The following is a 25,019-nucleotide window of genomic DNA, read 5'->3' as shown; positions in this document are numbered from 1 at the left end:
GAATTTCCAGCAGGCCTAAGGTTACATCCCGTTCTTTTGCATTGTTTATTGCAGTTTAATGATTTTTCAATGATCCTGTTTGGAGAAGGTGCGGTCCTGCTGGAAGCTGTTTTTGTGTGGAAAACCAACATATCTTGGGCCCAAGTTGGAAGTTTAATATTAAATTTCCTGCAGATCTCGTCGTGAAAAGATTCCTGGACCAATTCATCCCAAACAATCTCTTATTGACCAAATCAGTATTTTGTGAAGTCCCAACCAGTCTGCAGGTGTGAACGTGGATAAGCGCGTCCCGGCCCTCGGAGCTTCCTTAATACCCATCCTGACATAACCTATGATTTTCAATATTCTCCACCTCTCGATATTTGTACACGAGATAGGAGTATCAAAAACATGTATCTCAGGATGCCTTGAGACCATGCCAGGGACCTTCATCCTCCATCCTAAAGAATCTGGAGTATGCGGAGCCCATCATCAAGATACTGACTACGTTGCATCTCATGTCACGTTATTAGTATATCATAGACTGGCGGAACATGAAGCTTGTTGTTTCAGCAGAGACTTTCACAACATGAGAGTAGAGGACATGTTCCACTCGTCGAAGCGCTGATCACAATCAAAGACAATGTCACAACCTTAACCCTTAAATGTCCCATGAAACCCAATATCTGCGACATTGGACATACCCCCATTAATTCCAATTTCTAACAATACGCGGCAGCACCATGCAATCCAGTTGGTCTGATGTTGGAGATTATGGCCTTTTAAGAAAGATTGAACCCCAGGGACAGAGATACTCTCCCTACCAGCGCGAGTGTCTGTTTATCAATCATCAATTACACAGTCATCTCTCATACCTGAATGAGTGGTGTTCACCCGCTCAACACATCAGACAGACTCACAACCACCCAGTCAACTGAAGGGACATCCTTACCGCCGGTGAACTCATCAGACGGATTCACAGCCAGTCAACTGAAGAGACAGCCTTTCCGCCTATTTAACTCATCAGACAGATTCAAAACCAGTCAGTTAGCGGAAGAGCCAGCCTGATAGCCTGTCCACAGTCAGAAAATATCACAACCAGCTAGTCAACTGAAGAGACAGCCTTTCAGACGGACAACTTGCCAGAAAGATTCAGAATAAGCCAGTCGGCTCACGAGACGGTCTTTTTGCCGGTCAACTCATTAGACATATTCACAACTAGCCAGTCAAGTCAAGCGACGGCCTTACAGCGGGTCAACACGTCAGACAGATTCGGAACCAGTTAGTCAACTCAATAGACGGCCGTACAGCCTGTCAACACAACGAGCAGATTCACAACCAGCCAATCAACCATGGAAACAGCCTTACAGACTGTCAATTCATCAGACATGTTCACAACCACACAGTCAACACAAGAGACAGCCTTACAGCCGGTCATCCCATCAGATATATTTACATACAGCCAGTCAATTCAAGAGACAGCTTTACAGCCTGTCAACCCATCAGACGGATTCACAACCAGCCAGTCAACTCGAGAGACAACCTTACACCTTGTCAAGTCATCAGACGGATTCACAGCCAGCTAGTCAACTCTAGAGACAGCCATGTAGCCTGTCAAATCATCAGTCAGATTCACAACTACTCAGCCAACTCGATCAGGAGACAGCCTTACAGACCTGTCAACGCCGCACAGACAGAATCACCAGCAGCAAGTCACATGAAGAGAAAGCCTTAACAGCCGACGAACTCATCCGACAAGTTCACAATCAGCCAGTGAACTCAAGAGACAGCCGTCAGCCTTTCAACACATCAGACAAATTCAAAGCCAGTCGGTCAAATGTGAAAACAAATGACTTCGTATAATATGCAATTTCTAGACATCCTTCATTTCCTCATGAAATTCAAATTCGAATTGCTATTAAATTTAAAAACTTGTTTATGACAACAATCCTGGATATCATACATTCTATAGTATATACGAACAAACATGATACAATGAAAAAAATACAATTCACAAAACTTCAACTGAATAAAATAAATGCTGACCAAGAGATATCAGGGAAAAGGCAAGATTGAGTCTTTTTATGGTCATCTATTAAGAAAAGCGTGCATCTTATGCATGCAACGGGCAAAAGATGGCAAAGATTGCTGCCAAAGACATTGATGGCGTACAAGTTCACATAGAGGTTTAGGCATAAACGATACCAATAATTCGTTTTGGAACCAATACTACAGCATCTTAACTAGCACTACATGAAGGTTAAACATTTTGACGATAGGGGGCTTTGGCAAGATAATTCGTCTTCTATTCAATGACTATCACTACTGTTGGCTAGTTGTTGCTTAATATTTTTGTCACAAAATACATGCCTCAAATAGTGTTACTCGTTTAGTAGCGATTATTAGGCTAAATAAGGAATTGGGATGGTGTTTTAACGAGGTTCTAAGACCCATCTAAGACAACGAATGCCTTCCAACATGCCAAACCATTGGAAATTAGTTAATCAACTTTGTCTCTTGGACAAAATGCTCTGTATCTCCCTTGTTTTCAAGAGTTCAGAGTTGAATAAGGTATCATTTTGTTTGTCTTGCTATCATCTTTACATTGAATCAATAACATTTAGTTTCTGAGTTCAGGAAAGTTTTACCCACCCTTTTGAAAAAAACTTGAGATTTTTAAATTTCTGAGATTCCAAATTATCAGTCTATATGAATTCTTGGTAATACTAACAACTAGCCTACGGTTATTTTGTGGAACGTATTGACACTGTATATAATCTATTCATGATACAATGGAGAACTGCAAATTATCATAACTACCACTAAATAAATGCACCACACGATATACATGTAGATCAAAAATGCTCCGGTTTTCAGAAGAAAAAGAAGACAGACACTTACCAAGAGGCATCGGAGAAAAGGCAGGAGTGAGCGTTTGTAAAGTCATCTAAGATGAAAAGGCCAGGGACTATTGTGCTCACCGTATAGATATTTGGTGGTTAAAAAGAAACATGCGACATGTATAGGATATAGGTCAAACCAAAGTCGGTATGACATGTGATGTATCCTTGCTTGGAGTACCTACCATAAAAATATCATCGAAAACAAGTCACTAACAAGCTAGATATTGCACTTTTTACCTTTTTTAGTTTTGGCTTCCTGGTGCCCAAGTCGAGAATAAGATCAGACCGGAATTCGGTGTCCGAGGTTATATGACGTAGGGAGTCATTTGTTCCAAATTTCAAGTTCATAGCTTTAGCGGTTAAGAAACGTGCCATAGTTACACTCAAACGGCCAATTTACGCCATTTGACCTCTGTGACCTTGAAAATAAGGTCGAATCAAAAACCGTAGGATATGTGATGTATCCTTGCTTGGAGTACCTACCATAAAAATATGATCGAAAACAAGTCACTAATAAGCTAGATATTGCACTTTGCACTGGTATTTAGTCCTGAAAATACCCCAACATTGGACACAAATGAGAAGTTATTGGATCTATGATTGCTATATGTACTTATTGATGAGGCTTACTGGACTTTGCGCAATATTTCGCCAAAAAAGTATTCTACGCAACGGTCCCTAGGTGACGTTTCCTATTCAGGTCTCACTAGCCAGTGCAATGGCCGGGCCTACCTGGCTCCACAAATGGCGCGACGTCATTTCATGCATACCCCTGTTCAAGTGGCTGTCGACCTTGCAGTATATCACTCTCACACATAAACCTATACATTTCTGAATAGCTTGTCGCTTCTAGAATACATCTGGCCAGCTTTCATTGTTATCAAGTAATTCAGTCATGAGAACATGGGGGCAGCACAATACATGAGACACCCTGTACATCGATGAAAATTTTGAAAATTTCACCTTGCCGCCTTATAACTTGACAATTAACATGGATGGTGAAATAATATTTTTATAAACTTCTACTTATCACCTTGAGAAAGCCAAATAATAACAATTTTAAATTTTGGTACCAAAATAGGGTGTCGTTGCGGCTTTTCTTTGAGCATTTTGACCGCGAAGTCTCACCTTGAGAACATGTGCACTCTGACAGGAACCAGTTCATGTCAACATCCGATTGAGCTATAAAAAGCATGCGAGGCCTGGTCACTGCGGACGTGCATAGAAGAAGCTGATAATTTCCTCAAATAATCGTCAGAGCTACCTCTTCACAAAATACCCAGGACACCGACATTTGAACATGCAGCAATAGCGATATGATAGGCATATCTGTATCCATGGTAATCGCCTGAGATTGAAGAACTTTTTTTGACCTGATCACCACTGGCTAGTGAGACCTCATAATACACAGCCTGTCCGTCCTAGATCGTGGTTACATGGGGAGTAATCGTTGTAAAATGAGCCAAACGCAAAGACAGTTAACCAGGGTACCACTATGTTACGATGCGAACAAGCCGTGTAAGTCATTATCACCATTTTTTTCATTGAACATTTGCGGGTACATCGTCACAGGGAACAGCATTGAACGGTAAACAGGTTCACATCATATTCAGACAACGGCTTGTAACGGCCATACAGGAAACGATTCGTATCAAAAACCGACGATCACTATTCGCTAGGCTGAGAGTATACGTTACGCGCATACATTACATTCAGACATTTGAGCTTCCAAGCTTTGAGAAATAACAGGTCATGTGCGAATTTGGCATGTAATTTTGGTAATTTACGTGAGTACATTTTCAACCCCGGAAAGTGTGAAGTGAAGTTATGCTTTTATTTAGTAAAAATCGGTAGGCATGCCCAACAAGACATGTGTCTCAGCTGCCTGGGTGGGTGTGGGTCATCACTCATCCATACTGGTGACTGACACCATGTATCGAACTTGACGTACCGGGGTAAAACATAATGGTCGCTCCCCCATTTCGCTCGTTTCGTTTCGTTGCGCAAAGTCCAGTTAGCTATTGATGACATGTCTGCAATGCTGTGAATTCTATTAAATTTTTTTAAACACGTCAAAGTCGGCAATTGTCAGTCTTCATATTTGAACCTTAATCAGGTTGATTGCATTGACTCGGAATCTGGACTTGGCACGAATTGTCCGGAGTTAGAATTTCAACACAAATGAGAAGTTATTGGATCTATGATTGACAAAATAATATCAAGATAGAACTATCATTGATCAATTCATCCATCGTCTGATATCGTCCTAATTTCACAAAGATGCACATATCTCATAAGAAATATATCAGAATCATGAATTCCCCTCATTCAAGAATTATCATTTCCGCGGGGCATCAAAGGCATTTCTTTGTGGTTCTGGTGGATTTCGGGTTGTCGGGGTTGTCGCTGAAAGAGACAAGGGAGGTCAATGAGAAATAAGATGAGAAGATTAAACTGGAACTAAATTGTTACATAGGCCTCAATCGGAGCACACCAGAGCTCTGCAGAATTTCCTTGAATGGGAAAATCTTATTGGTGGTTTTTACTCGCATAAATTTTACCCTTGAAAGTAAAATAGCTGGTGACTACTTTATTATTTCACTTTATCTGAAGGTCCGTTTTTAAGATTGTAAATTACAATGTACTTCACAAGGGATATAATACATCGGATAACTACACATGGGTTTAGAAGTAAATGCAAGAGTGGATCATAATAGGATGAGATATGACAATGAGGCCAAAAAATAATTAGCCTGGGGCAGAGCTAAATCAGATGATATATTGAACTACGGGCAAAATCTTATCGAGAAACTAAATCGTATTGGGACAACGATGGATGCTATACACAGTGATGATTTTTTTTGTACAACTTATGGTGAGCAAATAGGACGATTTCATGATGAAATCATATCAGCTTGTATTAGTGCTGGCGTTGAAGCACTCCCTGTGAACGAACGGGTTCATGGGAGAGCTGCAGGAAGAGCTGGGTGGAATGAGGAAGTAACGGAGTGTAACCAAAGGGCTATTTTTCGGCACAATTTGTGGAAGTATAACGGAAGGCCTCGCCCAGGGGTAGTGTTGCGGACATACGCCGTCACAGTAGCTGCGCGTACACCACCTGAAAATGGACCACACATCTTGGTTCGCGAACCAATGCCGCACCATCGAAAATCCACCAAGCGCGTACACCACCGCTGCAGCTAGTAATAAAATCCGGCAACAGATGTCGCGCAAACAATAAATTGCTCTCTTTGTAATCGCGCCGCCATCTCTTCACTTTGGCCTGCACTTGCTCCTTATCAACGTGCACCCCTATGGCTGTGAGTTCTTTTGCAATTTTTAAATATGACCTTTGTATCCTTAACTGTGCCTTCAAAAAGCGCCTGAATATCTTCCCTTTCCCAAATCGTCCAAAGCGCGAGTGACTCCGCCGCTGGCCACGAATGATATTCAATCTTGTTGGCACTTTTGGGATCCATTTTCGATTGTTTACGAACGCGGTTGAATGTCAAAATTTCTTTCAAGATTTCCGCGCCAACTTTAGTTTGTTTACATTTTCTGAGCATGCGCAGAAAGCGCCATTTCGAAAGCGCCGCCTGTCGCCGAACCAACTAACTAGCTAATTGCCGATCAAGCTTGATGGGACAAATTCGCCCGGCAATTTGTACCGGCAATGGATTGCCGAACAAATTTGTCGCAGCAATGTGGTGGTGTACGTGCAATTGGTCCGCCAATATTTCGTGGTTGCGCGTACACCACGAAATATTAAAGGTACTGTGACGGCGTATATCCGCAACACTACCCCTGGGCGTGGCCTTCCGTTATACTTCCACAAATTGTGCCGAAAAATAGCCCTTTGGTAGTGTTGGGGACATACGCCGTCACAGTATCATTTAGCTGCTTAAAGAAATAAGAACAATCCGGATAGGGCTGCCTATAAAGAAGCTGATTCTCTGCGTAATAATAATAACACTGAATTTTGGAAAGGGGTAAAAAAAATTCAAAGAGTCAGACAATGTCCTTCCGAACAATGTTGATGAAAAAAAGGGCAGGGAAGCTAGTTGTGAACTGTTTGGTAATACATTTAAGAGGTTATATAATTCCGTTTCATTCGATGTTAATGAAATGAATGATTTTGAAAGGAAATTTCATCTTTACACTGCTAAACACTGTATAGACGGAAAGTGTAGTGAAAGCCATAGTATGTATATAACAGTGCTGGAAGTTGTGAGTGGGGTTCAGCGGTTAAAACGGGGAAAATATGATAGTAATCCGAAGTTAGCGTCTGATCATTTTATAAATGGAGGACATGCAAGGTTAAATATATACACCTCGCTTTTGCTAAGCTCTATGATGAGTCATGGGTATTGTCCGGCTGGCTTTAGGCTAATACATATTTCTAAAAACAACAGAAAGTCGCCGAATGCATCAGATAACTATCGTTGAATCTCCTTGAGTAGCATTATTGGTAAAGTTATGGAGAATATTCAATAAATCTGCAAAAAAACCAAATATATATGAACGAACTATGGTCCCATGGTCTCTGATATTTTGTTTAATGAAATCAACTGACTGAGATCTACAGATCAACCCTAAATTACAGACCACTTTTTAAGGTTAACTTTAATAACCAACTTTGTTCTTTGGGTGTTCCCACCAATTGCATACGTCACAAGAGAATTACTGAATGTCTATTTGGAACCAACCATGTCAATTGGTCGCCTGTAACATTTCACATCTCTTTTTTTCATTTCCAACAGGGATCAATCAGGAAAATAAGTTTTCCAGGTGGTTTATGCCATTTATCGCCATTTCCACATTCGCCTAGATTTCAAAGTGTAGACAGATATGTGCAAAGTTTCAGCAAAAATGCATCCACAGTGACTGCACTGAATGTAGTGCATTGTGCATCTAACCATGAAAAAGTATTCTAAAATACCTTGGTACCGTAAAGTCAACTTTTAAATGGAAAATGCATAAGCCTCGTTCTGAGAGCGGAGTGTTTTGGACACGCAACCAAGATGCTCTACCAAAGTTCCCTCGGGTTGCACTAAAATGTGGAACCATGCACACGTCACGTCAATGGAATTTCAGCTCACTTCAGAAGTTTGAGGCTCTCAAAACACTGCTTCAAACACAAATCAGTCAAGGAAGCATCAACCACCCTAAGTTTTTTAAATGAGCACTACACATATTTGCCGAGAAAAACGCTCCAAATAGCCCATTTGCGCGGATTTTAGCATCACTTGAGCGAGCCGATGCGGACTTCCTATGCGCGCTGTACAAAATGTACATGTCTCAATTTCTGTAACGTTGCCGTAACATAATGTAAACAATGGCGCTACCGGCGCTCCGGCCGGGCCGGCGATGGATGGAATTTGCCAAATTCGCACATATTCAAGTTATTTTCGTGGCCTATCTTTTTAAGTTTGAGGTATTTTAGAATAGAAATTGAACCCTCGGCTTCGGACCTTGGTTGAGTTACCAAGACACTCTCGGGTGGAGCTAAAATTTCAATATGGACTCTACTAGGCAGCTACTAAGCAGATTATGCAACGGTAAATGAATAAAAAAACTGCCAAGAAGCTGCAACAAAAATCATCGGAAAACTTACCCTGTTTTTTTGTTTTCCCCGCCATTTAAAAAAGACGATTAGTGCTATGAAAAACAAAGCACATAATACTACTGTCGCTATCATGCCTATCACGGTTGGATTAGCAATTATGGGCTGATTTGGACAGGGGGTTACTGGAAAGAAAACAAGTCATAAACAATTTAAGACATCAATATCATTGAAGCTGATAAGCATGCATAAAATTCCTAGCGGCTATGTGAGAAAAACACAATCACCCGTCCGCCATGTTTTAAACGACCGTCACCCATGGTTATAATATACCAGCCACAGTCCCAAGTGGCGCTACTGTGTTCACTCTTGTGAAGCCATACCCGTGGAGCAGCGAAAATGAAAGAAGTGGTCTGAACACTGAAAAGAATGATGATAGGGAACCAACTAGGTATAGGAAAACTTGTCTCCAGTTACTGAAACTAGGACACTAACAATTTTTAGACATTCACCATGATTAGTGTTTCCACTGGCCTGACAGAACTGAAATAAACAATGAGTGAGATCACGAAAAATAAATAACGCTATATGATAACGTAAAACAATTGAAAGATGCTTACCATCATTGAAACATTGTGGGCAATTGACGGGCATTGTTTTTGAAACGTTTGGCTCTCCATTAACGTTTTCTGCCGTGCACGAAATGTTATATTCCTTGTCATCCTCCTCCATGGGTGTCACTGTACTTTCAGTCCGGTACTGACCCTCCTTCGCGCCTTCGCAGCCCATTTCTGTGACCGTCGCGGTGCCATTAAACGGTTTCTGGAAAATAAGTATGGCAGTGGTAAAGTTGGCTTAGTGGACTACGCGCATCATTCTTGAGATGTAGCTGAAAGTTGTTTGTGAGAAAAAGGGACCGTTTTGGCTGATGAGCAAAAGTCCTAAAGTACATAATGGCACCATACGACCATCACATAACTCAATGATAAAAACATAAATATACATGTAGCAGAGTACACTTCTTATAAAAATGACCGAAATATTGCAATATTTTAAGTGTCTGATTATGCATGTAGTTCAAAAGTGCATCTGGAATCATTATTGCATAACATACAATCAACCCGATTAAGGTTCAAATATGAAGACTGTGTATGAGAAAATAAAACAACTGCAACAATCTTTTTTCTCATACGTTTCGTGTTCTTGGCACTTTCTCAATGAGTGACATAATAAATTGATCAACCTGGTTATATATTTTGCTGCGAACAGAGATTGTAGTTTACCCTACGTCCTAACAAACGCCTATGAAAATATGAAGACTGACAATTTACTTTGACGTGTTTGAAATATTTGAATAGAATTCACAGCATTGCAGATATGTCATCAATAAGTGCAAATAGCATACAAAGGTTTGCCGATGTGGCCGATATTAACACTTGTAGTTGCCTGTTTCTACTCACCTATGCAACCTCTGCCTTTTGAAAAATAATCGAGTCATCATGTTTTCATGAGGCCTTTCCAAGCTCGACATCATGATAACGACAGCGAATTCAGAGGCTGTATCGACCTCAGCTAAAATCTGCTGCACCATTCGTTATTCGAGGAGTTTGACGATAATTTTCCACAGATGAACTCGTGAAAGTTACATGTACATTTTTGAGTAAAGGGGTTGTCGAAAGGCTGTGATAACCCCTTTTGAAGTGATTGCCATGTTGTCAAACTTTTTGATCTGCTCTCATTCGTAACAGCACTCAAGCCTGAGCTTTGAGATTATGAACGTATTGCTCTCTACTTACATCATTTACAAACCATGAAATATTGGGAGCCGGATATGCACAATTTGTTGTGCAGGTCAGTTTCTTTTGCAAGTGCTGTGGCGCATCAACTGTCATCTCGACGATTTCTTTTAGTCTCACTTCTGTTACCGGAACTGGAAACGGACAATAGATAATCAACCGACAAAGACGAAACAGAAGCACATTGGTTTACAAGAACACCCCGGGTGAAATGAAGGTAATTTGTGGTACAATTATAGATGTGTGCAGAAATATGTGCACTCCCAATTGCCAGCTGTTTTCTACAATGGACAGGTGATAATTGTACAATGCAGTATGACTGTATTGTTTCAATTCTCCCGAGGGCTAACTAATAATTTAGATCGACTTTGAAAGGAATCGAATTAAAACTGATTAGCATTTATCGTGTACCTGTTTTATCAATAAACTATTGTCAGTGTTATTACTGATCTGTTTTATATGCGTATATAAATGTTTTATCATTGTTTAGTGCTTAGAAAATGCATGTACATTATTTTAGCACTCTAATCCAAACAAATCATCATTATTATGCCCCCGCTTTCGAGGGGGCATTATGTCGACACTATGTCCGTCATCCGTCGTCGTCGTCGTCCGTCCATAAACTTTTCAATTTCCGTGCGAGTTTTCACGATATCAAAATATCATGAAAAACCTATCTTTTTCAAACCTGTAGTTATTGATACTCGAATAGAACAGAATCATACTCTTGGCCATTCTTTAACTTTCTGTAAAAAAATTCTCAAAAAATTATTTCTACTATGATAATATCGCGAATCTCAAAAGTGAAAAAGTGCCCAATTCGTCGGCAACTTGGAAGTTATCCGAAACCTCAAAAGTTCCCACTATGTCAAACATCAATAAAAATAGTCATTGTCATTATAAAGGGCATCAAGAGGAACAGAAACTCATAGAAATTTTCGAAAATTGGAATTCTCATAAGTTTGATATTTTGTGATATCAACAAAGTGCACCGATTTTTTTCAAACTTTTTTTTCACAGAAAGTCAGAGACAGAGAATAGACCAGAGTACGATTCTGTTCTATTGCGGGATTAATTACTGCAGGATTTGAAAAGATAGTTTTATCGTGGTATTTTGATATTGGGATATTTTGCACACAATGCCACTGATTTTTTGCATGTGGCCAAAGAAAAAATAGATACGGCTTGCAACATTTGAAGTAGTTTTGGTAAGAATTGCAGATTTTATTCAAAATTATCAAGTGTATGTCAACTTTTGGGCACGACTCTAGCTATTTAAAGACAGCGCTTTTACATCATAACGGTAGATGTGGTTTGTTGTTGGAATAGCAACCATGTTGTCATTATACACAGAGCGTCCTTTTTATTGCATTAATTTTGTTTAATTAAAGTGCTCTTACGCCTTATGTTCGCATATATGTGGCCTGTTCATAACTTACCCAAAACATGTAAATCCACAATGTCCATGACGTTGGCACGTAGACATCGATATTCTCCTTTATCGGCCCATTGGGCATCCATGATTGACAAATTATGAAATCTAAGACTGTCCTCAGTATCTGAACATGACATTTTGTATTTATCCTTTGCATAAGACTCACAATTGGTCGTTATTGTTTTGAAATGTGGTGGCGAATGCCAGTTTACTGGTATATCTTTATCAGTGCCATTTTTCAGTCGACACCACAGACTGACGTTATGTCCTTGCTTCACTTCGACTGGTCCTGGCTGTATTGCGATCTGAGAAAGAACACCGGTCGATGCTGAAAAGAAAATGAATCACTATGTTGATCTACAAGGCGACAAGCGATGGAAATATTTTCACTCGAAATAGGTAGCTTACAAAATCTACAAGGCTCCTAGAAATTGTCCAAAATTGATCTAAGATATGCCCGGTAGCGAATACTGTATGTCCCAAACGACATACCCATCGCAATTGTTATTCGTACTACATGTACTATTATATAGAGGGTGTGCGCGCACGGATAATCGTTCTGTATAATCGACCTAATTCGCGCGCTGGGTATGGTATACGGATATATCATCATCATCATCATCATCATTACCGGTGTCGTAACCCTATTGGATTGGCGGAGGTATGAAGTCCACCAGAGGCTACTGTCTACCTATGTGGGATCTTTTACTAGCCCTGGCATAGACACTCGGGTCCAAGGGACCACGGCTTAGTCCCATCCGACAAACCCTCGAGTATTTAATGCGCTGTACATGTACGTGTTAAGAAGGGCCAGGAATTTTATTCGCTTGAAAGCCACGCTGGTTCATCAAGAAAAAATAATTTTTAGAGCTGCCAACCCCGGTAGGACCCATTTCAGATTTTTTCACCAGAAACTCCATATTTTTCAGATTTTGAGGGGGATCCCGGGAGAATTCGGCGTTTTTAGTTTTTCTTGACAACAAGTGCAATTCACCTCGCTCCACTGGTAGTCCAGTTCTGGCCATTTCTCAGCATACTTTGCCAAGAACTTCGGCACATAGCAAGATTTCTTTGTTGTCCAGCATTGTCATCATTCACTGCATTTCGTTTCGGCATTGTTAACCGATGTCAATGGATTTTTATCACAGAACAAACATGAAGAAATTTCAATAACAATACCGTTGCAGTCTTCCCAAAACATGGACACTGTTGCGGCACAAGACATGAATTGCCTTTCCAAAGATATGTGATATATTGAATGAATGATTATCCGGATGCTTTTGGGATGAGAAAATGTTCATTAACAGTATGTAATGGACGTTGAGGGTGGTATTCTGCGCAGTTGTGGCTTTCTATATATTTCGGTTTATGGGATGCTGAGTATGACAAAATGTTAGCAAAATGTGAGTGAACATCTGATATTTCACGATGGTAGTTCAAGCCTTTCCTTTTGTAAAAATCTTTCTTGTTGGGCATTAAGAGTCTTATGAAGCTGAACCTTCATTTTCTATCCAAAAGGACCCCTACTGAAAATATAAATTTCGCATTAAGGTGCTTTCCGTGGATTAATCCGACTAGCCGTAGTTCCTAAAAAATGCTGGATTTCCTGCTGCCTATTATATCTAGCACTGGGGAATTGAAGATGGAACAAAAAAATTAACCCTTATTTATTGCAAGAATTTTTTTTGGGCAGGGAAATCGGAGTTTTTGACTTTTTTGGTGAAAAATCGGAGGGGTTGGCAGCTCTAAACCCTACATTTTCTACATGACACCACGACGTCGTAAAACGTCAGACCGCCCCGGGTCGATATAGACGACCATATTGCAAGCAAAAGAGAAGAAATAGTGGCATTATATTATGAAACGATAACACTGCTGGTTTTGGCCCATGAACTCCCTGGTCTACTGAGTCCCGAGCATAATCTTAGCTGGCAGGAGTTGAGTGTGAATGCTGCTTTAATTTGGAGCCTATTGTTTGTTTGCAGTCAACTAGCAACTTCAGCAGGGAGTACCTAATCTGAGAGCCACGAGCCGAAGAGCCCAAGAGCCCAAGAGCCCAAGAGCCACGAGCCACCCAAGTAAAACCTAATGTGAGAGCCATGAGTTGTAAAAATGCTACGAGCACCGTCTGGAAAACCGTAATTGAGCCTTTTTTGAGTAGACTGGTTCCTACACCGAAATTTTGTTGAGTGTGTAAGGTGATGTTGTCCCAATGAAGCGGAGTCCCTCTACCAAAATGTTTGGTGTGTAAGGGGATGTAGTCCCTATGAAGCAGAGTCACTCTACCAAAATCTTTGCCTTTGATGTGTGAGAAGGATTAGAGAAAAATATTAGTAAGATTCGGCGGGACTCGAGCCAACACCAATGTCACCATGGACAGCTGGAACTCCAGTGCCCTGGCCTGCAGTTTTACTTGCGGTGTACTTGATTTTTAACCGGGGTAACCTCGGAGGGTCTGGGGTAGACAGGCATCTCTCCATTTTTCGTCCATTTCACCTCCAGCCAATTCAGTTGTGAGGAGAGGAATCTTATCAGGGCTGGGAATAGAGTGATGAGAACCGAAAGGGATTCAGGAAATCAAGACTTCCTATGCAAAGTGTATGGGTGGGAGAGGAGACCAGTCATAATTTCACATCTATTAATTGGTGGTGAAGAGCGATGACATATTACGTTGTGACTCGTGGCTCTTGGCTCTTGGGCTCTTGGGCTCTTGGCTCTCAGATTAGGCACTCCCACTTTAGCAAGATACTTTAGTTTTATTTCCATGCTGCTCAGGTTCTGATTATTGCAGTCACTACAGTCGCACAAATCGTCGCTGTTTTCATGAAGTGACCAATCAACAAATTTTCAATGTTGAGGTTTTGCCACCAAACCTAATCATATAGGTCAATGGTTCTTCTCTCAAATTTGTAGACCTGTATATGAAGTCGTTTAGAACATACAATCAATTAAGTTTGTCGAATGAACTTTGGACGTGATTGATCACGTCCAAAGTCCGCATGCGAATCGGGGCAAAAGATTGCCTGGTCGAATATCGCCTCAATCACTCGCCTCCAAATAGCTGCCTGCTTCGGGGGACACCCTAAACTAAGAGCCAAGAGCCAATACTCTATTTAAGAGCCAAGTGCCGCCAGGAAAGCCACGAGCAAAGGGAAAATATAGGAAAATGAATATAATTATTATCTTTGGGAGGCCGAGGCCCACAGGTGCTAATGAATAAAGTTTTTTTGTAACCGTTTATGACGTTGTAAGACATCGCCACCTGGACAGGGGTTGTAGATTCTGCTCATCAAAGGAATGAAAGTACGATAGAATCTCAACTGATCAGATTCTTTATTCCAGCCAAAACATGAGGCTGAGCCTCGGTTTGGACTGGAGTAACATCATTTACATACAATGTATATAGTATACTACAGTAAGTGTAGGTGGAGACACTGTTGTGAAGTCGTGGTAGCACCTAGCCTGCTTTACATCCTCCCCTCTTTAGAAGAACACATTGTTACTGATTAAAGTCCAATACCTGCTCAATGCTGTAGAGTCTAACTAATGAACTGTAAACTAAAAGATTATGCAAACTATTATAAACACACTTGACTGCAGATGCTTATTTCAGTAAGATCAACCTATTAATCCAAAATGTCCAAAGCATTGTCTTAAACCGCAGAAGTAAACAACTCTAACATAATTCAACACTAATTGTCTGAACAGTCTAACTATCCCTATATAGCGGGAGAATACCAAATGTCATTTTTGCCAATGATATCAGCAAAACCAACACCTAGGGTCGGATTAACCCTTCAAGTCATAATCAGTTAGCCTTGCCGGTGGCACAACAGACCTACCACTTCTGGTGGTATACGGAGTGTTATTAGTGTTATTAACCCCTGCTGCGGGCGCAGTTGCGGATTCAGGAGTTGGATTGGGTGCCTGCGGTGTGATTGGCGAGTGTCCTGAGTTCGTCTGGTTCACTGGTGGAGATTGCGGAGATAGCACTGGCGCAGATGGTGATGATTGTGTGCCAGTGGGAATATTGTCATTGGGCACTTTTAAAAGGTGTCTCCGATTCCTTCGATATTCAAATCCGCCAGGTGTTGCTTGGGCGTAGTAGGATCTGGGTTGGTCCGCCCTCCTGGTGATAACGGCTTCCTTGTCATAGCCCTTGCTGGTCTGTATGCGGACGCTGTCCCCTGGTGCTAGTGGTGTTAGTGGCCTTGATGACTTGTCCGCTGATTTCTTCTGAGTCTGCCGAAGTTCAGACAAACGGTTCTGAACAATCTTCGTGTCTAATGCTTGTGGTTCCAGCAGGGCCTCAGCTATGGGTAATGTTGACCGTGTGCGCCTGGACAGATTTCGCTGTGCCTGAGAGCCCAGTACCGAGTCTCTGGGAGTATTCCTCCAATTGAGCAAGTTCATGTAAAAGTCTGTACCATCCCTGTATGATTTCTCTAGGAGACGCTTTGCTGATTGTACAGCTTTCTCAGCTAAACCATTGCTAGATGGAAGTATGGGCTGCTCGTAGTATGTTTGAAGTTCCAAGCGCTAGCGAAGTCCTTGAATTCTTTGGACCTGTACTGCGGTCCCGGATCAGATACTACCAGGTCTGGTATACCAAACCTGGCAAAGTGAGATTTTAGCTTTCTCACAATTGTCTTCGTCAATGTATCGGTGAGTGTGTTTACCTCGAACCATCCTGAGTACGAGTCAACTGTCACGAGACATGAGTGGGCTTGCCATTCAAACATATCTGTGCCGATTATGGCCAAAGGTCGGCTAGGTACAGGTATAGCATCAGCGGTTCCCTCTGTTGGTGCATCTTCTGACTGAGACACACACTACATGCTTTGACCATTGTTTCAATGACCACCATGAGCTTGCTTCATGTAGTCCTGTTGAAGTTTGGTGGGAACGACTATTTTCTGTCCTTTGAACACGATACCTTCATCGATGATCATTTCATCGCGAAACGGGAAATACGACCTGATCTGAGGAGCAAGTTCCCTTTCATATGGCTTGGCCATCCCGCCATGATAACGTTGCTTAACTGCTGGAGGATGCTGTCATCTGCCGTAGCTCGTTTCAATTCCTCCAGCTTGTTATCGCTAATTGGGAGAACGGTGAGCACATCCAAGTCACTCAATTGCTCCTCAATGTTGGCGTCCGACTGATTTAGCGGTAGATAAGCGCGGGAAAGGGTGTCGGCGATGTACAGTTCCTTTCCTTTCTTGTATACGAGTTCAAACTGATAACGTTGCAGTCTTAACAGTAGCCGTTGCAATCTTGCCGGTGCTGCAGCGAGCGGTTTTTTCACAATGGCGACCAGCGGCATGTGGTCGGTCTCAATAGTTACATCTTTCTTTTCGTAGATATAATTGTGAAACTTTGAACAGGCGAAAACAACGGCCAACAACTCCTTTTCAATTTGCGCATAACGTGTCTCTGCGTCGGACATTGCTCTCGATGCAAAAGCCACAGGTTTTCCGTTTTGCAAACAAGCGGCTCCAATGCCACTTTTCGATGAGTCACAGGTCAGAGTTACCTCATCTTTGACATTGTAAAATGTCAACGCGGTTGCCTCAGCAATACACTGTTTGATCACCTGAAATGCAGTCTCTTGCTGGTGATCCCAGTGCCAATGTCTGTCTTTACGTAAGAGTTGAGCGATGCGGCTTTCTCACTAAGGTTGGGTATAAACTTTGTGAGATATTTCACCATTCCTAAGAATCTTAACAACGCGGTGGTGTCCTCTGGTTGCGGCATTTCTGTGATCACTTTCATTTTCTCGGGATCAGGTTTCAGCCCCTGATCTGACATCACATGCCCGATGTACGGTACTTCCGGTTTCTTATAGCGTAGCTTCCGGAGAGTTGCTTTCACGTTTAACTCAACCAAACGTTCACAAACTGATTCAAGGTTTGTGTCATGGTCCTGAGAGTCATCGCCAGGTACAAACATGTCATCCATGATTGACTCCACCGGATATCCCGTTAAGAGCTGATCGATTGTTTGTTGCCAAACCTCTGCTGCAGAGCAGATTCCCATAGGCAAACGGAGATAGCGAATTCTCCCGAACGGTGTCCCAAATGTTGTGAGATAGGACGATTCTTCATCGATCGGAATATGGTAGAAAGCCTGGCTCACATCTATAACTGTGAACAGCTTAGCATTAGGCATGTCTGCCACCACCTGGTCGATTGTTTTCATCAGATACCGCGGGCGCTTGATCGCTTTGTTCAAATCACCCGGGTCAATGCAGATACGAATGTCACCAGTACTCTTCTTAGTTGTGACAACCAATGGCCGAAACCCAGTCCGTAGGTTCCGTCACATGAGCTAAGATACCTTCATCAACCATTTCAAATAGCCTGTCGTAGACTTTGTCCTTAATGGCGACGGGCACACTACAGGGGGAACGTTAGGGTCCACAACTATCTTGTGTGGCTCGATAGGTAGTTTCCCTAGCTTACTGTCAAATAACTGAGGACACTTTTTCATGATACCCGGCAGCTCTGGCTGCTTTTGCTTGTCTAGTTCCAATACTTCAGAACTCAAAGTTACTAGCCCTAACCGAAGACTGTCTTTCAGTCCTAACAAGATCTTTACGTCCTGATCCACGATGTGAAACTCGATGTTGTACATCAAGTTACGATGTACACATGGCAGTGTTGCCATGCCGACGGACGATATCGCGTGTCCGCCAAACCCAATGAGCTTGACGGTTCTCGAAGTGACCAACTTTCCTTTGAGGCACCTTAGCTTTGTCAGGCTCATGACGTTACACTTTGCCCCAGTGTCAACTTTCATCTTGGTTTTAATGTTATTAACCTTTATGACAATGTGAATGTCGTCTTTTTGTCTACTGGGGTGGTCTACTGATTCAATGAAAAAGTGGTCCTCGAACTGTTCATCCGATACCTCCAGCTGACTCACATGTTTCCTGGGGTTGCCACGCGGGTTGTGGTTTCCCTCACGCGACGACCTACAAACTGCAGCAAAGTGATTCCACTTTGAACATTTAGCACATTGCTTTCCATGTGCTGGGCACGATTTTTCCTTCCCTGTGTGGGTGTATCCACAATTAGTGCATTTCGGGTCATGTCCTTGAGAGTCTTTCTTTCTGAAGTCAAACTGTTTCTTCCCAGTGTGACTGGGCGGCTTAAAAGGGCGTTTCCCTTTTTTCACGAAGTGAATTTGTTCCACCTTCTTTGCTGTATTTCCTTGAATGTCTTTCGCGTCCTGCTCAGATATTTCGTGTATCTGACATAGCTGTACAGCCTTTTCCAATGTCAACTCACGCTCCCTTAGGAGAATCTTACGAACGTTATCTTTTGTGATGCCGGTTACTAACCGATCACGTAGCAGTTGGTCTTTGAGGTCACCATAGTCACATGCGTTCGCCTTATTTCTAAGGTCTGATAGAAATGTCTGGAATGATTCCCCAGGCTGTTGGGACCTCGAATTAAATTTGTGTCTCTCCATGATCACATTTGTCCTAGGATTAGAATGTTCCTTGAATTTGGCTTTCAGAATTGCAGGGTCCTCCCTGGATTCCGCTGCAAGCTCCGGCTGTCCGCCAACAGGGTTAGGACGAGCGGGCAGGTACGTGAATGCACGTGCTCTTTCTATAGCTTCTGGGCCTGCCAAGTTCAAGAGAATGGCAGCTTTGGTGGCTGCATTCTTAGTTGAGTAGCCGGCCGCAATGAAAATGTCATACTCTTGTTCGAATATGCGCCAGTTTTCAGCGCAGTTTCCCTCGAAACTCAAGGGAGATGGCTTCCTCAAACCGAAATCGGCGGCCATTGTTTATGTGCAAATTTCTTTGTTTTCAACACGAATGTTGGTCACTGTTTCTGAGCCAAATTTCTCTGTCAATCTGGGTGGAATGTCACTTTTTTAGGGTCAAACCTGTTCTCTGTGAATTCCGCTTCTAATATTCATGGGCCTTCACTTCTGACACCATGTAGATTCTGCTCATCAAAGGAATGAAAGTACGATAGAATCTCAACTGATCACATTCTTTATTCCAGCCAAGACATGAGGCTGAGCCTCGGTTTGGAGTAACATCATTTACAGACAATGTATATAGTGTACTACAGTAAGTGTAGGTGGAGACACTGTTGTGAAGTCGTGGTAGCACCTAGCCTGCTTTACAGGGGTTGTCTGCAGCCTGGATTTTTTATCGTACTATCGTTACGCCGTCCGTACAATACGGTGAACATTGTTCCAGGAAAATCGCCTGGGGCCTACCGGCGATTTTACGTTGAAAACAAGTAAGTGTTCGATAGCATTAGGTAGGCCTACCGTCATCGGTAAAGCATGAAACATTAATCTATATCATAATACTATAAGGCGGCTCGATAAAGTGCCATTTGGGGGTAGTGTTTCGTCTCGAAATTTTGCACGTTTGCAGGTGACATGTTATCCTGATGCAACGTTATGTTTATTTTCGGAAATTTACTTCAGCGGAGCAGTAATGAGGGATTTTTTAATCGTACACTGTCAATTCTCATTACCACTCACAGAAGCCAAGTCATTGCTGTTTAGTTATGCAGGGGCTTAATCAATTACCTACACTCCCTGTTGGATGACTAACATTACCGGTTGAACAGCTGGCTGTAGGGGGATGATTGGAACAGCCTGTACCTGTTGACCTGCTGAACCAAGGTTAATGTTATTTTCAATCCACGATTGCAAGTCACCTGATCTTCGAGAATTACTGCCAAACCATAGGCCGACTTCGATTGCTTACTCGAGTTCTCCCCGAGTGACTCGGGGAGCAATCGAACATAGAATTTTGCTCGGGTGACTACCCGAGTGACGTCATATTTGACCTACTTAGTTCCTCGAGGACTACCCTGGACCGCACAGGAGTGGGTTTTGAATTACCCGCAGAACACGTGATTAACCATGGCTGCCAGCAACTTGTAAGCACGTTTTCTGATGAAAAAAAAGCCTGTTTTTGGCCGTATTTCTTCTGTTCGTTACCAAATATCCCTAAATGAAGTAGAACTAGAACAATAGAACAATTGAAAAGTCACGCAGGCCGAACATGGGCACAACATCTTCGCAGAATCCTTGGATCTTTGGGACTTTAGACCTTCGCATGCATAATGTCAGAGCAGCAGCGATCATGAACGATGTTTTGCCAAGAAATTGACCGTCTGGGGGCTGGAGTAACTCGTCAAATTGGAAAAAACTTATCACAAACTCACGATTTAAGTTCGGCGCCGCCATGATTATTCGCTACTCCATTCTCGCGGGCCGTTCGATTGTTCCCCTCACTCGACATGCGCAGAGCACGCATTACCTCATCGGTGACGTCACGCTCGGGCACTCGCACTCTACCCTAGAGTAAGCAATCGAAGTCGGCCATAGATTCGAGATTTCGCGGGGAAATTGTAAACAAACGCATGTGTGCAGTTCAAATGTAAACAAAAATGTATTTTTGGTACTTTTGTTTGCTGAACTTGGGTTTTCCAGTAAGGAGCTGGGGTCAAATTGGTGGTCTATTGTTTATGGATGCTGTGGTAGCCAATGCTAGCCCTTGATTATGAAGGGATTTTCAAATGAAGGTTACCATGGTACTTGATGTATCTGAAGAGGCACTCTGAACTTGGCATGGCATTATCAAGGAGCTGCTCACGGTGCTGAACTTCTAGCTTGCCTGTCGACTAAGTGCCTTGCCCGAGATCATGCTACATGTAGGAGGAGCACGCATTTTAAAGTCATAGTAGTGATAGTGAATAATTGGTTCGAGCCATTTGGAGGCCGACATGTGAAGGCCTATCTGGTTCTCCTTCTCTGTATAAAAAGGCGCATATTGCTGACTAAGGAACGAGGCATATTCACATTGCCTCATCATCTCTATCAGACCAATTGATATACTTTCATGTGGACGCATACAGCACGCCACAGCTAGGTCCGAGTCTGTGGACAAATGGTTGGTTTAATTTGTCTCTTCGATATTGAAACCTTTGATATTGCATTAGATTTTCATTGCAATTCATCTATTCAAGGTATAGCCCATTTGAACCTGCCTGCGCCACGGGTACAATGCTAGTATACTATATGGATGGTGGTTGCATGATACGGCTCTCGGTCGATCAGATCACCTAGTACAGCACATGATGTACAATGACGATGTACAGCTGGGCCGTGGGGAGGGGGTAGAATTAGACAAGTACGTACGCCTATCTGTCCTGTAAAAAAAGGTGATCGTGGCTCTTGGCTCTTGGCTCTTAGTTTAGGGTATCCCCTGCTTCGGTGATTCTATCATGATCAGGCAAAAATTCAGACTGAATGAAAATCACAGGCAAACATCTATCATTATCAATAATCGCGCCTAATTCGCTCACCGGCCATCGGAACGGAGCGAATATTACATGTGTTGCAGTATGCGAATTCCGACATCAGCTGATAGCAGACCAAACAAAAACACAAATTGGAATTCCCGGTCAACCTGACTCCAGTAATCAAACACATCTATCAACGAGGATCGAGCTACACAAATTTGGCACAGAGGTGTGAGGTTGTTAGTATTATGGTATGCATTCCGAAGAATTGTGGCGGAATGTACCGAATCATACAGCTAATCATAGTTAGGCTTTATGTTTCCGAGTCTCAGCCAACCAATCAAGATCGTTGTAGTATCTGGTCATCCTAAACAGCGTCCATCAGCGTCCACCAGGTTTAAAGTCGGGTATGAAGTCTTCAAAATAAAAGTTAGTAGCCATAAACGTAATAAGTACACCATAAAACACATTTCCTGAAAATTTCATGACATTTGGGTGTAAGATAAGGGAGATGTTGTCTAAAATCATAGGGCTCCTTGGAAGCCCTATCATTTCATCCAAGTCAAATCCAACATGGCCGCCGACTGGGTGGTGGATGCTGCTACATTTTAGACAACAACTCGCTAATCTAGCACAAAAATGTCATGAAACTACTAAGTATCAGGAAATGTGGAAAATGTTCTGCTTATTTCGTTTTTGACCAGCATATTTTATTTTGATGACTTGAAATATGCTTTTAAACCTGGTGGACGCTGTTTAGTATTACCCGTAGTATCAAACCTTTGGCGGCAGGCAACCTGTACGAATTCATTAAATTGAAAAAATAAATTGCTGTAGTTCTACGTCAAACCTTCAGGCAAAATAAACATATGACTATCATTTAACTCAAACTTTTATTATACGTGTATAGCCAAAATAAAATCATAAAGAATTAAAGTATAGTCATTCATTGTGGCTTAAAAATATAGCAAAAAACTTCTTGTGACTTTAGTTCCGACTAACTAGTCAAAACAATTGTACTCTAGCTATGATGATTATGGTCATAAGAATATGAAAATGTGTATACAGCATTTATCAGACTTTATCACAGACATACATGTACTTGACTATGTGACATCTATAAAGGCAAATACAGGCCTGCGTACTGGAAGGAAACTTTGCTCTACTGACACGCAAAGCCCATTGATAGATCGACAGCATTTATCAGACTTTATCACTGACTTACATGTACTTACATGTAGGCCTAATTTGGATTTCGTTACCTTGTGATCCATCCACCGGATTGCGATTGCGTGACGAAACACAATGTTTACTCAGTATTCAAGCAGTAAAAACAAAGCATTGCTATCACAGCACTAAGATTATCTACCAATGAAGCAAGCGACCCATTAGTGTCACACAGGCCTGGATCTGGGGCTCAACCGAAGCTGATCCCCACTCTGCAAATTGAAAACTAGTCAAATGTGAAAAGTTTATTATGGTACAGAGATAAAAAATACCGCAAGCTGAAAGGTATTCATTCTATACTTTTAAATTCAGGTCGCTTGGCGATTTAAATATTTTTAAGTGGCTTCTGCTTAATATCATTTAAAGTTGATAAAATGCAACTTTAATTCTTTAAATTCAATATAATTCTCAAATCATGTTTTGTTTTAAAAATCGCCATGTAGGCCTAAAAGCATGGTAGCAAATGATTAACACTGACGTATCCAACAAACAGAATTAAATTTAATCGAGAAATGGCGCTGTAATACCTGAAAATTTGTTTTTTCGTATCAATTTTGAAGTTTATATACAGGGAAATTTTGGTGGTAATATCATTGAGAATGGTCTAAACATCATAATGAGTATACAGACTGATGAGGAATGCCTATATGCCACTTGATATGTCTTTGAATATCACAGCATAACCTGAAAGGCCAAAAATTATAAGCCAGCAGTAAAACACTTTGTGATACTTTCAATTACCTTTCGTGGCATAATAATATGTTCACGAGCAAACTAGTATAAACCTATACCCGCGAAAGACGTAAAACTTACCTGCACAGGGATATTTTTCAGTTCTATGGCATTGTTTCCTCATAATCGGCTTTTATAGATGCTTATACTACGTCAACCTTGTCTGTGTGTTTGTCCACCTCTGCTTGTTGCAAGTCAAGCTGAATCACAGTGAAAATGTAAAAGCCTACGCAACCTCTTAATTTTGTAACGACATATAGGCCTATAATAGTAATAGCCTATATTGTTGGTTGGGACGACCCCATTGCCTGATGATCATGCAGAACACTGGCAACGGATATTCACCGATTTGAAGAAACTGGAAACTGTCTAATTCCCGAGAAGCGTGAAGCCAACGACAGCAAACGGAGTAGCAGAATTACGTGTTTTTGCAGATGCGAGCTTCAAGGCATACGGAGCAGTTGGATATATGCGTTGGAACACAGACGACGGCCCTAGAGTTCGACTATTTACTGCAAAAGGGAGACTAGCCCCACTCCAACAGACTACAATCCCAAGACTTGAACTGATGGCAGCACTTGTAGCATCTAGACTAGCAAAAACAATTGTAACTGAACTCAAGGACAAACCGACCGTGACACTATGGACTGATTCGCAGATTGTTTTACACTGGTTGCAGTCAGAATCCTCAAAATGTACAAAGTATTCAAAACAATTGTAGTTAGAAGTGTGTAAATCATTACCCACCGGCCTGTGTAACAACCAGCTGCATCACCAAAAACATCACGAGTCCTGTCTCCATGAGTATTGGTTCAGAAAAAGGAGACAAAGACGAACGGCGAATTAATGGCGGGCGTTTTGGCTTCCAATGGCGCGCGTTTTAACGACGCAAAAATTCTAATAGCAAAAATGCAGTTTGTTTCATATGAGTTGTCTGTTTCAGTCATAAAGTACACACATTTGATTGTTCGTATGGAAAAGCAGATTTAATTCAATAAAATATTCCATGTTGGAAAAAAAACGACCAACTTCTGGTATAAACGTTGTCCGTATGCTTACGCCCGATGGCCAGTGTGTAGCGTAACCACTATTGGC

At 41.8% G+C, this 25,019-nt stretch overlaps 1 protein-coding gene across 1 annotated transcript; it reads right to left on the bottom strand.

The window, feature by feature from the left end:
- Positions 1–1,881: 1,881 nt before the first annotated feature.
- Positions 1,882–24,785, bottom strand: LOC135495487 (hemicentin-1-like). Its single transcript, XM_064784186.1, has 6 exons — positions 24,672–24,785; positions 11,681–12,004; positions 10,242–10,375; positions 9,066–9,267; positions 8,497–8,630; positions 1,882–5,288 (listed from the first exon to the last, which is right to left on the bottom strand). The coding sequence occupies exons 1-6, from the start codon at positions 24,724–24,726 to the stop codon at positions 5,211–5,213; spliced, it is 927 nt and encodes a 308-aa protein (XP_064640256.1). The 5' UTR covers positions 24,727–24,785; the 3' UTR covers positions 1,882–5,210.
- Between the last annotated feature and the right edge of the window lie 234 nt (positions 24,786–25,019).

This window comes from Lineus longissimus, chromosome 11, assembly GCF_910592395.1.
Source record: "Lineus longissimus chromosome 11, tnLinLong1.2, whole genome shotgun sequence".
Lineage (NCBI taxonomy): Eukaryota > Metazoa > Nemertea > Pilidiophora > Heteronemertea > Lineidae > Lineus > Lineus longissimus.
Note: the sequence above shows the minus strand (reverse complement) of the source record. Positions and strands in the feature narration are given on the sequence as shown.